This window comes from Lampetra fluviatilis, chromosome 22 (genome assembly GCF_964198595.1).
Source record: "Lampetra fluviatilis chromosome 22, kcLamFluv1.1, whole genome shotgun sequence".
Classification (NCBI taxonomy): domain Eukaryota; kingdom Metazoa; phylum Chordata; class Hyperoartia; order Petromyzontiformes; family Petromyzontidae; genus Lampetra; species Lampetra fluviatilis.
This window is the reverse complement of record NC_136296.1, coordinates 7665684-7679652: the sequence shown is the minus strand read 5'-3', so window position 1 is coordinate 7679652 and position 13969 is coordinate 7665684. Positions and strand designations below refer to the sequence as shown.

General features: G+C 47.8%; 1 protein-coding gene across 1 annotated transcript in view; it reads right to left on the bottom strand.

The window, feature by feature from the left end:
• Positions 1–2718: 2718 nt before the first annotated feature.
• The window catches only part of LOC144938484 (protein phosphatase EYA1-like), a 65613-nt gene continuing 54362 nt past the window's right edge, over positions 2719–13969 (bottom strand). Inside the window, exons 12-17 of the mRNA XM_078866335.1 lie at positions 10446–10504; positions 8357–8520; positions 7252–7366; positions 4873–4994; positions 4359–4459; positions 2719–2851 (exon numbers count right to left, since the gene is read on the bottom strand). Coding sequence (XP_078722461.1) covers positions 2771–2851; positions 4359–4459; positions 4873–4994; positions 7252–7366; positions 8357–8520; positions 10446–10504 — 642 coding nt within the window. The 3' untranslated portion in view covers positions 2719–2770. The remainder of the gene's footprint in view (positions 2852–4358; positions 4460–4872; positions 4995–7251; positions 7367–8356; positions 8521–10445; positions 10505–13969) is intronic.

Genomic DNA, 13969 nt, shown 5'->3' with positions numbered 1-13969 from the left:
CTGGCTTCTTGGAGTGAGATCCCCTCTACCTTGCTACCTTCGCTTTTTATCTTATCTCCCCGTCCCAGGGCTCCGCCTCCCCCAGCACTCTTCGCTCCTTCCCGCGTTTATGCGCGGCGCATATCAGCTCCATTCTCATGCCTCCCCATCACAATGGGTGGTCGGCTTGACTGCGCCGGTGCATGCCTTTGTCATGCCAATTATGCGGCGGCATCCATCACAAAGGCTTGCCGTGGGAATTTATGCAGGACCTCCGCGTACCTCTGATGATCATGCCAATTATGCAGCGGCACCCATCACAAAAGCTTGCCGTGGGAATTTATGCACGGGCCTCCGCGTACCTCTGATTATTCGTGGAAGACTCAATTTTGCCGTGTTTCAAATCTGATTTGTGCTCGCGGACACGATCAGAGACATGACGTTTCGTTTCCCCAATGTAACAGTCACCACAGCCATTGCCGATCATTGCTACAACGCGGTGGGCTCTCATGAGATTGTTTTCTCCGAGACCAAAGTGCTCTGCAAACCCTCTGGCTACCATAAAAGGTTTGTACACGAAGCCATTCAGATATACAAACACAGACATAAATTCAACCGTGATGATGGGTACAAACTTAGTAATCATTGGAAAGATGTTATCAACCATACAAAAAAGATTTAATTACACATTTTTGGGCAATCTTATCTGACAGGCACTATTTTACTTTACCGAGTATTTACATCCCTAACGTTTAACAGTACTCTCTTTATTGTCAGCCAACACTGGTATAAACATAGGCATTTTCGTTTCCCTTTTCTATTATGTACATCCACAGTGACTTGCCCACAAACACGTCGTTGACCACGACCACGAGTACCCCGTCCGTCTGTTAGCCCCCCCCCCCTCCCGATACGTTCCATTCATTGGCTACCACATTCTGATAAGCCCCTCCCCTCCCTCCCCCCTTAACTGGTACTTAAGAGCTTACATCTTGAATTCCTCCTTCACTTGATGCAGCAAATCTGGCTGTGACGGTCCCACCTGATGACGGAGACTTGTGTTGCCTCCGAAACGTCGTGATTTTTATTGTTTTATTTTTATTAATTTTAATTTCATTTTTTTACCTACGTGACTTTACCGAAAGAACTAAGGGTATGAATGCTTGCAGTCACGAAAGCTTCAAATCTAGAAGAAATGTGTGCGTGTGTGTTTGTGTGGTGCTCGCTAACAGCACTTGCCCCTACAGTCTGTTAAGGCTATACGGGGGATCTTTGTTTTGTTCTTTGTTTGTGTGGTCATCTCGGTCAGTCGACCCGTGGCACCTGGGTCTGCCCCGTGACCTCCTGCCAGCGGGCGTTCGACACTTCACGTGGCCTCAAGGTGCACATAGCCTGGCACAAGCGTCGTGGTGACGTCACCGCCACTTAATGGTGAATGGCGGTTGTTGTTGTTGTTTGTGTGGGGGGTTGGTGAGGGGGAAGCAGCGTCGGCCCCGTCGCTTTGGTGGTGGTGGTGGGGTCGTAGGTGGGGTGGCCTGCGGCATCACACAATCTCCGTCGGTTAATTTGGGTGATGCAATCAACGGCAATTGTGAGATGAACTTAATGAGTAGGAAGGATTTGGGGGGAGGGGGTGGTCATCATGTAACCATTAGATGTGTGGGGCCAGGTGAATGTGTGCTGGGTTAGGGGTGGTGACGTCCCTGGGAGGTTCCACCTGAAGACGGAAGCTTGTGTTGCCTCCGAAACGTCGTGATTTTTATTTTACTTTTATTAATTGAAATGTTTTAGCTACGTGACTTTACCGACCAGAACCATGGTCACTGCCGGGCGTCGTTTTTCCGTGGCTGCCCTCAATCGTCTGCAACGTGGCTATCATCATCCCGCTGTACCTTCAGAAGTGTTGAACCTACACTTCACTTCCTAAGAGGAACCTTAAAGGCCCCCCGCGTCCCTCTCTCTATCGCTCGCCTGACTTTCGAGCGACACTGAGCTGGGTTCCGTGCCACAAGAGTCACGGTGATGTGTGTCTCGTGAAATACTGCGCGCGTTATACATTGCATGATTATTGTTGGACGTTTACATGCATGTTGTCATTGGTGCCCAGGTTATCGTATGACGAGTGCTGAATTCCTGAACAGTGTGACATGATTCCAGAACAACACAACACAGTCTTACGTAATTTCAAATGCGTTTAAACAAAACAAAAAATCGTAAGCAACAGTTCAAAAGCTTTATTACATAATTATGCATTTATTTTCAAGTACTGCAGTTTGCATTCAAATGAAAGTGGATTATTAACAACCTTTTTCTCATTCTTTTGCTTAACATCTTGCTCAGAATTTAACTTTTCAAGTTGTAAACATTTTAATTGACAGAGTGTGTGCTATGCTGATGTAAAAGTGAGGATGTATCGTCAGATTACGGGATTATTTTTTAACAGAACATGATTTCGTAAAAGCGTTTATGAATATTCACAGTCCACCGTGCAAAATTTTATCATTCAATTTTATTCAGTTCAAAACACAACATAAATGCCCTCGCCACATTCCAGATGTGTAAAGCGTCTAAAATGAGTTACTTTTAAATAAATACCCTAACTACAAAGTTAGAAACTCCCCTTGATTTAATTGTACCTGCAGTCACTTTATAAAATCAACTACAGTCAGGTTTTTGTGCCCGGCTGGCACGCATGTTTCCCGGACGCGGATTTCTCAGTCTCTCTCCACGAGTGTCCACATGCCGCAGCCAATGGTCCCTTGCCACTTGCAGTTCAATCCTGGTCAACACGCTACAAATAGTCCATTTCGAGGGCCTGGTGCAGGGCCACCAAATCCGAGTGGCTGGAGATCTTCCAGAAAGGCATGTGGAGCTGAATTCCAGACCCATGGAAAAAAAAAAACAAGCAGTGGTTACTCATTGCATGTGCTGCACGAACTCTCAGCTCACTCCGACTCACTGCTCAACCCAGCCCCCTCTGCCCAAGCAACCAAAACATGTCGAAACCTTCAGTCAGTCTTTGCTCATTGTAATAATAATAGTTGAAACTTGTAACGCGATGCACAGTATTCGCTCGCTTTTTTTGGTAGAGACGGCACGACTCAAGCGCGAGGAACTGCAGACGAGTGGGAAGGCGGCAGCTACGCGATGAGCCGGTGACAAACAATTTGGCCATGTTCTGCGGTCCTCTACATATTAAGGTGTGTTATGAGCCAATTAACTGGCGTTTACATGTGTGAGTAAACCGGAGCGCCTGGAGAAAACCTACGCATGCGAGGGGGAGACTATCCCATACAGACGGAACAGGTGTCCACATTTTTGCTGTCCTGCCTTCCCCTGGCGAGCCAGGATATGGCTCCTCGTCGGCCACGGGGAAGGAGTTTCGCGAGATTTATGCCATCCACCCATCGTCTCCAAAGTGCCGGATTACAGGCGTGGGGAGTATAACCACCGCTGCCCCGCTTATCGTGCTACTCCCTCTCTCCTGCCGCCACCACCACTGCATTCCCCGTAACCCTTCCCTGCGTTGCGACCACCTTTGCCTTTTATAAAAAAGTAATAATACAGTAATCCCTCGCCACTTCGCGGTTCAAGTTTCACGGCCTCAGTGCATCGCGGATTTTTCGAACTGATTTAAAGGCCTCATTATACCTGTGCAGTAACACCATCATCATCATTCATCATCACATTCATCGAACTGCACAGGTCTGTCATCATCGTCATTGTCATCGTCATTGTCATCGTCGTCGTCGTCATTACTGGAGTCAAGTCTCAAGATACTATTGTCATTGGTGAGTGTAGAACACCATAATACGTATCGTATGAGAGAGAGAGTGAATGTATAATATTAAGGTTTTATAATTAAATAGATTTAAGTAAAATATATATATAAAGTATAAATATACATATTTTAAACATTCTGGTACCCACACACACATATACGGAAATTCCTAGGGGGCCAATCCTACTTCGCGGATTTTCACCTATCGCGAGGGGTTCCGGTCCCCATTAACCGCGATAAACGAGGGATAACTGTACTCCTCTACCCACACCGATCCCTGAATGCGCGCCATCGTTCATGTGCAGCGGCACCTTGAGACGTGGTCGTGGTCGCGTTTAGATGATCGGTAGATTCGAATCGCGCCATACGTAGAATTTCCCACGTTCATCTCATTATCTTTGGGATGAACTGCCTTCATCAATCTGGTAGCAAGCATCGTTGAGCCTGTCTACGCCAAGTATCCACGATGTGACGCCGTATTTCAAGCGTGCCATTCATCTTTGCTTGACACGAGAGGCACACGCAGTGACATTTCCACGATGCCAGCGTTAAGCTTGGATAGGTCTCTCTGCAGACTGTACACGTTGTGCGTTCCTACCTTTTTGGCCACTTGCTCTTCCTCCACTCCATCTCCGATGACGACGTAAATCACCTTCCGTCCATAGTGAGACACAATCCGCTCGAAGCAGCTCTCCTTTCCTGTATGCACGCACACGGGCGGACGCACGACACAACAATTGTGTACCCCAGGGCAAGCGCCACTGTCTCACAAGTGACGAGGGATAGGGCATGAGGTGGCTTAGTTTAACTGTGTGGACAATAAGCGGCTTGCTTTAAGCGCCGTCCAAGAATCGCAACCTGCAGCGGTTTTTCCCGCTCTCCATGAGCTCAATGGAGAGGTGCATTGCCTGTTCATTTCGAGTTTGCATGTTCTACCCGTAGTCGTGTGGATTTTTTTCCGGGTCCTCTGTTTTTTTCCTCCACATTTATATAATCATGCTTTTAGAGTATTTGGCTGCTATGTATTTCCACGTGATAAGCCACTTCGTTGAGCTATCATTTGTGGCCAGGTCGCTTCTGAAAAATGAGCTACGTAGCTCCGTGGGCCTTACCCATCTTGGTGGCACTGAAGATGTTGTTGATGGGGAACACTTCTCCGAAGCCGTAGAGCAGCACCTTGGACAGCGCCGGGATGAGCTGCGTTGTCGTCACCAGAACGTTCTCGCTGTTACTCCTGCGGCCCGCGACAAGCACACGACGCTCCTCAGAGGTTGCAACCGGGTACCCGATACCCGTACCCTACCCGATAACCGGCTACCCGTACCCGGCCGGGTACGGGTACCCGTTTGCGACCCTGGTGCGGCCGGGTACGGGTAGGCCGTGAGTCACTGGTGAGTAACCGTTTGCCACTCATTTCGGGTAGGGTACGAGTACGGGTAGCGTACGGGTACAGGTACCCGTTTGCGACCCTGGTGCGGCCGGGTACGGGTAAGGAATCAAAACCCGTTTGCGACCTCTGACGCTCGTTCCCTCTCTCCCTAAATTCCTCCTCCAACCAAGGACCAAGTCACAGCCATCGCATTCATTGCCTTTGTAGGGCTTCTTCAACGTCCGTTTCAGAGAATGCTTAATTTTTTTGAGAAGAAAAAAATGTTTTTTTTATTTTCACGCAGGGGATGGCGACGACTTGTGGGGAGGCCTTCATCCAGCAGTGGATTGATCACGGCCGATGATTATTGGCGATTGAACCAGAGGCTGGACGTTAGGCATTGTTGACCCTTTTATTTTGCTTAATACCCATTCTCAAATGTGTGCAGCACTCAGATAGAGAGGTGGGGGGGGGGAGGAGGAAATGTTTGACTGGACACAAATGATCCTGCGAGGCCGATCTTTGTGTTGTGGTGGCTGAGTCCGCGAGGGATCAACCCTCTCACACGCCCAGTTCAAGGGCAAACAAAAACAAATCCTAATTCTCAGAGCTGCAAAAAGGCAAATTAATTAAGAAACCAAAGTTAATGTCATCGTTTTTTGTACGCGTGTGTGTGTGTGTGCGCGTGCATTGGGAGCGGTAGTGTAGCAGTTAGCGCGCTGCACTACGAACCCGGCCACACGAGTTCGATTCCAGCTCCGGAGCAATCATAGTAGCGCATATCTGAACTGATGCAGGTTGGCCTCTCCTTAGGTCGACTCAAATGAGTGCCTGGTGTGGTGTGTAAACATCGCCACGAGGGAGACAAAGCGGCCAGGCGTGGTGCTGGCCACCCACCCCCTCATGCACCGTGCCGGCCTTCACGTGTGCTCGCTCACAGAAACTTCCTCCAATAGTCTGTTAAAGGCTACACGGGGGATGTTTTCAGTCATTATTGCCAAGCTGGGTGTATATTAAATAATGCGAGGAGTTAGGGGTCAGAGGTAAGGGGCCGCCCATAAATGACGTATTGCACCTGGGGGGGGGGGGATCAGAAATTTGTGACGATGTGTGACGAGAGGGGGGGAGGTTTCAGAAATGTGACGTCACATCAAAATGCGCAACTTTAAATAAATATAGACAACACGTTCTACTTAGTTAAATATACTTTTTAATAAATGTTTTCTCCTACAACATCAGAGTGCAGCGCCACATTAAATACGCACTACAATGACAATAGTTAAGTGATTTGAAGCGTGTTTTATATTATTTTTTTGGAGGGGGGCAGAGCTTTGTGACGTCTGACTTTTTGTGACGCCGTGTGACGAAGGGGGGGGGGGTAAAAAAATCGTCCAAAATCGCGTGACGTCATTTATGGACGGCCCCTAAGAGGGGTGAGCAATGATAATCACAACGTCATGATTTATTGTAAAATGGATATGATGGTTATCGTATCGTCGACATTACACCGTATGATATACCGGAGTATCCCCGTTGTTGTCTGCTGACCAAGTTGCCCTCAAAGACCTCAATGGGGTTTACTCGTGGAAATAAAACTTATTCCGATCTCCACATCCTGGCAACCCTATCATAATAATGGTAACATCTATTTTATAAAGCGCCTTTCACATCATAATATGGGGCGCCGCGGTGGTGAGATGTTAACTACCTCGCCTGCTATACAGAAGATCTTTGGTTCGATCCCGACCCTGACGCCCGCTGTATATCGGAGTTTGCATGTTCTCCCCGTGGTCGCGCGGATTTTTCTCGGGCTCCTCCAGTTTTCCCCTCCACATTTAGAATCATGCGTTTAGAGTATTTGGCTGCTATACATTTCCGCGTGATAATCCACGTCATTGAGATATCATTCGTGGCCAGGTTGCTTCTGGGCCTTACCTGGTGAAATAAATAAATAAATAGGCCTTACCTGGTGAAATACAAATAGTTTTTGGTTTTATCTCAAAGCGGTGTACATAATAAAAAGAAAACAAACTACACTCACAAGTGTAGAACCCCAGTTCCGTCACGACAACGACGACAGATTTTAAAACCGCTCGCAGCGGCGCTGTGACTGTGCACGCACCTGGAGTGGATGAGCGACAGGCACTTGTGGGCCAGCATGAGCCACGACTCGGTGAGGTTCTCGATTTCGGGCAGCAGCTGCAGCCACGACTCGCCCTTCACCGGCCCAAGCAGACCTGCAGCAGGAGCAAGCGAAGCATTATTCTACGTTAATCAAAATCGTGAATCGGAATATTTATTTCTACTGGAGGAATCCGATGAGCTCTTTTTCACAGTTGTCCAGTAGGGACAGGTCAAAACGTCAGAACAAATTATACAATAACAATAGGAGTGCAAAGTATAGGAAAGGTAAACATCTTTTAAATATATACACATAAAACTAAACTTTTTTTTGTACCAGGTAAAGCCCACTGAGCTATTAGCTTCTTTTTCAGAAGCGACCTGGCCACAAGTGATGGCTCAATGAAGTGGCTTATCGTGTAGAAATTTATAGCCGCAAAATAACGTTTAAATTGTGCATGCGGGCGTGCGTCGCCACACGCCGCAAAGAGAAATCTGTGAGCAATGCCGGAGACGGTGTGGCTGGCCGGCCCGGCCTCTGCGCACGTGCGTGGAGAGTAACACAGAGGAGGAGGAGATGTTTGACTGGATAAGAATGATCCTACGAGGCCGAGTCTTGTGTCGAGGCGGCTCCACTCAGTCGGCGAGGGAGAACACACCAAGGACACACATTTCACAAGCCCCGTGCAAGGTAAAAAAAAAAACTGAACAAAAATCCTAATTCTCAGAGCTGCAATAAGTCAAATTAAGTGAGAAACCAAACTTAGTGTGTGTATATTCTTGGTTCTTTCGGTAAAGCCACGTAGAAGGGAAATAATAAAATAATAAAACAATATACTGAAAGAACCAAGAATATGAATCTCTGTAGTCACGAAAGCTTAAAAAAAAATAGTGAATGTATGTTGAACTTCTTTCACGCCGTACGTAGCCAACCAGTAGAGGTTCACAGATGTCTACTCGACACCTGTAAAAAGAGCTGTATAGCTCACTGGATTCCTCCAGCATAAATAATTCCAATTCTGAACCGCGCGACTCGGAGGTGCGACGGTCTGTTTGCGCGCGTGGTGAGCGGTAACGCGGCGGTGAGCGAGAGCGAGCGTGCGCGCCTGGCAGGTTGTTCTTGTAGGTGTTGTAAATCTCCTTGATGTGCCGGTAGCGGAAGGCAAGCTTTCTCATCCACTCGCTCCCGCCGCGCACGCCCGTGGCGACGCAGAGACCCCCGCCGCTGCCGCTCGCCGTGCAGAACCCGTCCGTCGCAAAGTTGTACGTCCTGCCGGCGGGGAAGGATCACCGTCGTCACCATCGTCACCACCGTCACTCGTTACAATCCGGCAACCGTCAATAGTAGTAAGTGTGAATAATAATACCGGCATTTACATCGCGGGCCATAATGTAGCAAAAATACATTTTGTCAGAGCGCAGTGTTTTTTTGAATAGGGGTGACCTCTCTGGAATGTACAGGGTGCTTAAAAAAAAACACTTCCGAGAATTTGCAACAACGCCGCAAGCAGTGTGCCTCCGGGCTCTGGAGACCACCTGGAGAAGATTCCAGGCATGCGTTGACAATGATGACGAACAAGTGGAGACCCTTTGACTTTTTGAAGCTATTAAAATACTTTTGTTATCGTGTTAAAGTGTAGCATTAGCCGTTCATTTTTCCCATTACAAAAGATCGTCCCATATAAGTGTTAACATTTTTTGAAGCACCTTGTATGCTGAACTTGTTTTGCACCGTACGTAGCAAACCGTGCTAATAGGTTGTGCGGGGGAAAGACCAACAAACTAAATGCAAAAAAGCAGTTTTAAAGGAATGAGTTTTCAATCGAGATTTGAAAAGTGCATAGCTCCAGTGGCTTTCTCATATTGGAGGGAAGAGCGTTCCAGACGGCTTGCGCTTTTGCATCGTCTCCAAACCACCACCACCACCACCAAGAGCCATCATACAATCATCAACAAATGTTCGTTGTTTAGCATTATTATTCCCACTACTACCACAATAAAGATATTAAATCCTACACGCATAATAAATACCGCAGCGTTTTAAAATGTGGCCGCAACCGAGACACTTTTATGTATTCCCACTGTTTGAGGTGGCAGAGCGGCTCACTGGCCCGAGCTGGCGCTGCTGAGATTGTGGGTCACGATTCGACTGCCTGGCGTCACACGTCGAGCGGGATTGTGGTGCACGGGTGCATCACTACGCGCCGAACGTTTACGCTACGTTGAGAGGCTTTCGCCAAGGCGCAGGTGGCCAATCGGCAGCGGAAGTTCGGGCAGGTTCAGCCGGGCAGTTGGAACAAGGGCGCCACGGTGGCGAGATGTTAACTACCTCGCCCCGTATGCAGGAGGTCGTGGGTTCCATCCCGACCTGACGCCTGTACGTGTGGAGTTTGCGTGTCTCTCTCCCCGTGGTCGCGTGGATTTTTCTCCGTGTCCTCTGGATTCCCCCTCCACGTTGAGAATCAACATCAAGTGTCTAGAGTATTTGGCTGCTATACATTGACACGCTTCGGTGAGCTATCATTTGTGGACAAGTCGCTTCTAAAAAAACAGCTTATAGCTCAATGGGCCTCATCTGGTAAAATACAAAAAATAGTTCATAGTTTTAATACATAATCAACGTTTTTGGGTTTAGATCGCGTTATTTATAAATGTGTCATAACCCTCCACCACCCGACACGGCCAATCAGTAAAAAAAGTGTCACGTTGACAAAAGATAAATAGTTCACTGCTTTAGCCCAGCATCATCATGATGCTGGATGCAATTACCAGCGAAACGTCGTACTCAAATTGTAAATGTTGTGGTTTCGCGCTTCAACACACCGGTGGGCTAAAGCAGTGAACTATTTGTCTTTTGTCAACGTGACACTTTTTTTTTTACTGATTGGCCGTGTCGGGTGGTGGAGGGTTACGACACATTTATAAATAACGCGATCTAAACCCAAAAACGTTGATTATGAATAATATTGGTCGCGAAAGCCTACGTGTTAGTTTTAATACAGTACGTCGCATATCCGACCGTGGCACGTATTCACATGTATGCCCTGACCAATTAACCGCCCACAAGCAGCGCAGTAACTGTCATCGTGTATTGACGTTCACACATCTGACCCGTTCACATATCCGCCTATAACTCTCTGGCAAGTCGGATGTGCGGCGCTGGACTGTGGATGGGGGGGTGGATGCCTCACTCACCCTAGGTCTTGCCCGTTGTCGTCTGCCGAGACGTCGTCTATGTGGGACTGGTCACACTCCTCAAAGACAGAAAAGAAAGCACAGCACGCATCACTTCGATGAAATGAAACACACGGCAAGAATTGTTTTCCTCGTCTTCACGGCCGCCACGGTGTTCGGTGTTGCGCTGCACAGCGCTCCGATGTGCTGCCGGGTTTGTACCGCGTGCCGTTTGGCACGAGCAGTTCCCGAGGAAGGTCGCGGAACTTGGAGCGAAACGTCGGACATCGTGCCGAACGACACGCGCGGGTAGCACTGGCGGAGCCAGTGGGGGGTGGGGTGGTACGTGCCCCCCCAATGATCCGATCGAAATCCCTCATTTCGATCGAATCATTGGGGTTTATTAGTAATAAATCGGCATTTTGCGACCCCCACTGCCACTGTGTAGCATATTACTACGTGCCAGGGACTCTATGAGATGATAGGACAATAGTCTGCGTCCATAATTGGCAATAAGTAACGGCAAAGTGGTTATAAGTGACTCACATAATTGTGTGCAGTTGCGTATACAGTACACGACTTCCCTGAAGGCATTCACCTTCAGCGAGCGCGAATTCGACATCGCCGCACACGCGTCGAATAAAAAGTCAAGGGACAAGTCCTTACTTCCTAACAACTCCTCTATCATTTTTCATTGCTGGAGGGGTTGCCCCCCCCCACCCTACCTGGAAATCCTGGCTCCGCCAATGGTGGGTAGGGCCTGACAACGCGTCGAAGAGCTACAATTGTTTTCACGCTCCTTCTGTTTGATGTTTTTCCTCACGCTTACATTCCGATTGTGCTGCAGGCGTCGTGGCGCGAGACGGAAATTTTTCCCCCCATTCTGGCAATAAAACAGGAGGTGTTAAGATGTTCAAACACCAAATAAATATATTTTGCAAAGACATAAAGTCTGCATTAAACACACATAATTGTGACATAACGTGCACAAACACGCTCTGATAATATATGGGCATTGTCTTTGAAACTGATTGGCCTACGCCAGAGACAGCCTTCTTTATGGCCTAGTCTCAGCAGTGTTAGACCAGAGAACGCCAAAAGGCGAACAGCACGAAGACAAGGCACTATCAGAACACTTCTAGCTCGTGTCAATCAGTTCTATCGATGCTCTAAGTACGTGTGGTCAATGCAGACTTGATGTCTTGAAAAACATGATCTATTTGGTGTTTGAACATCTGAACACCTCCTGTTTTATTGGCAGAAAGGGGAAAACCTATTTTTCATTATGTTATCATTTTGGATACTGGAAAAAATGTTCCATGGATAGATGTTTTTAAATCCTTTATATTAAGTTCGCGTGCTTGCTTGCTTGCTTGCGTGCTTGCTTGCTTAGGACCGTGCAAATATTTCGGTCGTTTTTTAACCCACTTCCCGTGATCCAATCGAGCTGACATTTTCCACACAGACTCGTTGTGCCAGACAATTATTGTTCGTGAAAAAAAATTCCCAAAATTTTACACTTTTTAGGCAAAAAAAAATTATTTTACATATATTCAAATAGAACGCATTCATGGCTTTGGCTGAACGTCAGAGTGTAAGAGCCCAGAGCGTAACCCCTCCACAGGCCGTGGCGGAGTAGCGCAGTTGGTAGCGCCCTCGCTTCCCATGCCAAAGGTCGCGGGATCGATCCCCGCGTCCTCCACAGGCGAATATATTTTTAAATCCTTTATATTAAGTTCGCTGCCACGCATATAAAGGATTTATAGTGAAAAACTTTGTTTTTACGGGTTATACTTATTTTACACTCAGAACTCTCACAGTAACTAGTGCACCACCTTGTGCCAGAAAATGGCGCCGTTACATCACAGAACTGCTATTGACATCCTTGTGCCCGATGCCACGCATAGAATTTACAAACGCGTGCGTTCTCAAACACGCATTGGGATCGTAGGATGGAATGCGCATTATAAATTTGAATTGTTGTTAATAGCAGTGATTTTGTACGTTTGGTATTCGGCACACAATGGATTTACTCGCTTCGAATGACGCCAGGGGATCTTTAACGCTCACCGTGAGTGAGCGCTAAAGATACGGTTAACGCACGCCGCAGCAATAACCAGGGCTGCCTGCCGGAATGGAACCGCGCGCCGTTGCAGCAAGTCGCGGACGTGCTACCGCTGGACCACTGCGCGTATCGTTCAGTGTAAAACAAAAAAATTACATCTTATTTTATATTCACAGCACATCCTTTGATCGAGGCGCTTAACTGGATAAACTAAAAATTTATAGATCACGACGTTTCGATCGCAACTCAAGCCACCGTCGTCAGGTGGAACAGATAGAGCAGGAGTTCTCCTGTTCCACCTGATGACGGACGCTTGTGTTGCGATCGAAACGTCGTGATCTATTATTTTTCTACCTCCGTGACTTTACCGAAAGAACCAAAGAGTATGGATTCCTGCAGTCACGAAAGCTTCAAATCTAGATTGGATAAACAAAAATATTTGTTTTAAATGGCAGGGAGGAATGGGTGACCAACAATGGAGGGGAGGGGTGCGTAGGTTGATAGGAAAGGGTATGGGGGGGGGGAAGAGTAAGAGAAGAGGCGAGGCTTTGATGAACCGATGAATCGCTCAACGTGCCCACGAAGTGAAATGGGAGCAATGGGGTTTGTTGTGTTCACAGAGCAGAGGTCGCAAACGGGTTTTGATTCCTTACCCGTACCCGGCCACACCAGGGTCACAAACGGCTACCCGTACCCCTACCCGGCCGGGTACGGGTAGCCGGGTATCGGGTAGGGTACGGGTATCGGGTACCCGGTTGCGACTTCTGTGACACAGAGGCGATCACCCGCATTCGGACGCGACGGGAATAATCCCCGCGTTATTGTTACTGGCCAAGAGGTGGCACTACTGGGGTGAGGCACAAACTCCCTTTCAGTGCTGAGTCGATGGTTTGGCAGCAATCCTCAACCTCTACGTCTGCCCATCTGCGATGGGATTGCAATGGTTCGTCTATGAATTGTTGCAATCCATGGCTGCGATTCGAGTCGAAACACGATTGTAGATTGGCATTCATATTTCTGACTTGCGTATTGGTCATAATGGAGGTTTTTTGGGTTAGATCGCGTAAATATATAAATGTGTCGTTAAAACCGCCACCACCCGACACAGCCAACTAGTAAGGGTTGTCACGTAAACAGAACGTGGCCAATTCGTCACTAGTACAGCACACCGGTGTGTTGGAGAGCAAATCCACAACATTTACAATCTGAGTACGACGTTTCGCCAGTAATTACAGCTAGCTTCATCAGGCGACAGCCAGATTTGTGGAGAAGTCCACCTGTTTCGTTCGTTATATCGAGGCGTAGATGTGGTGACCACGCTTCTGCGCTCTTGCGCAAAGTGGTGGGGGGGGGATTACTAAGTCAACGTACATTATGAGCACGCACATTATGCGTTTGTATTGTTTTACATTCTTTTACAGCGCGGTCGCAGATCAAATCGGTAGCCCAGGGCCACCCGTCCTCCGCTCGTGCTCGAGCC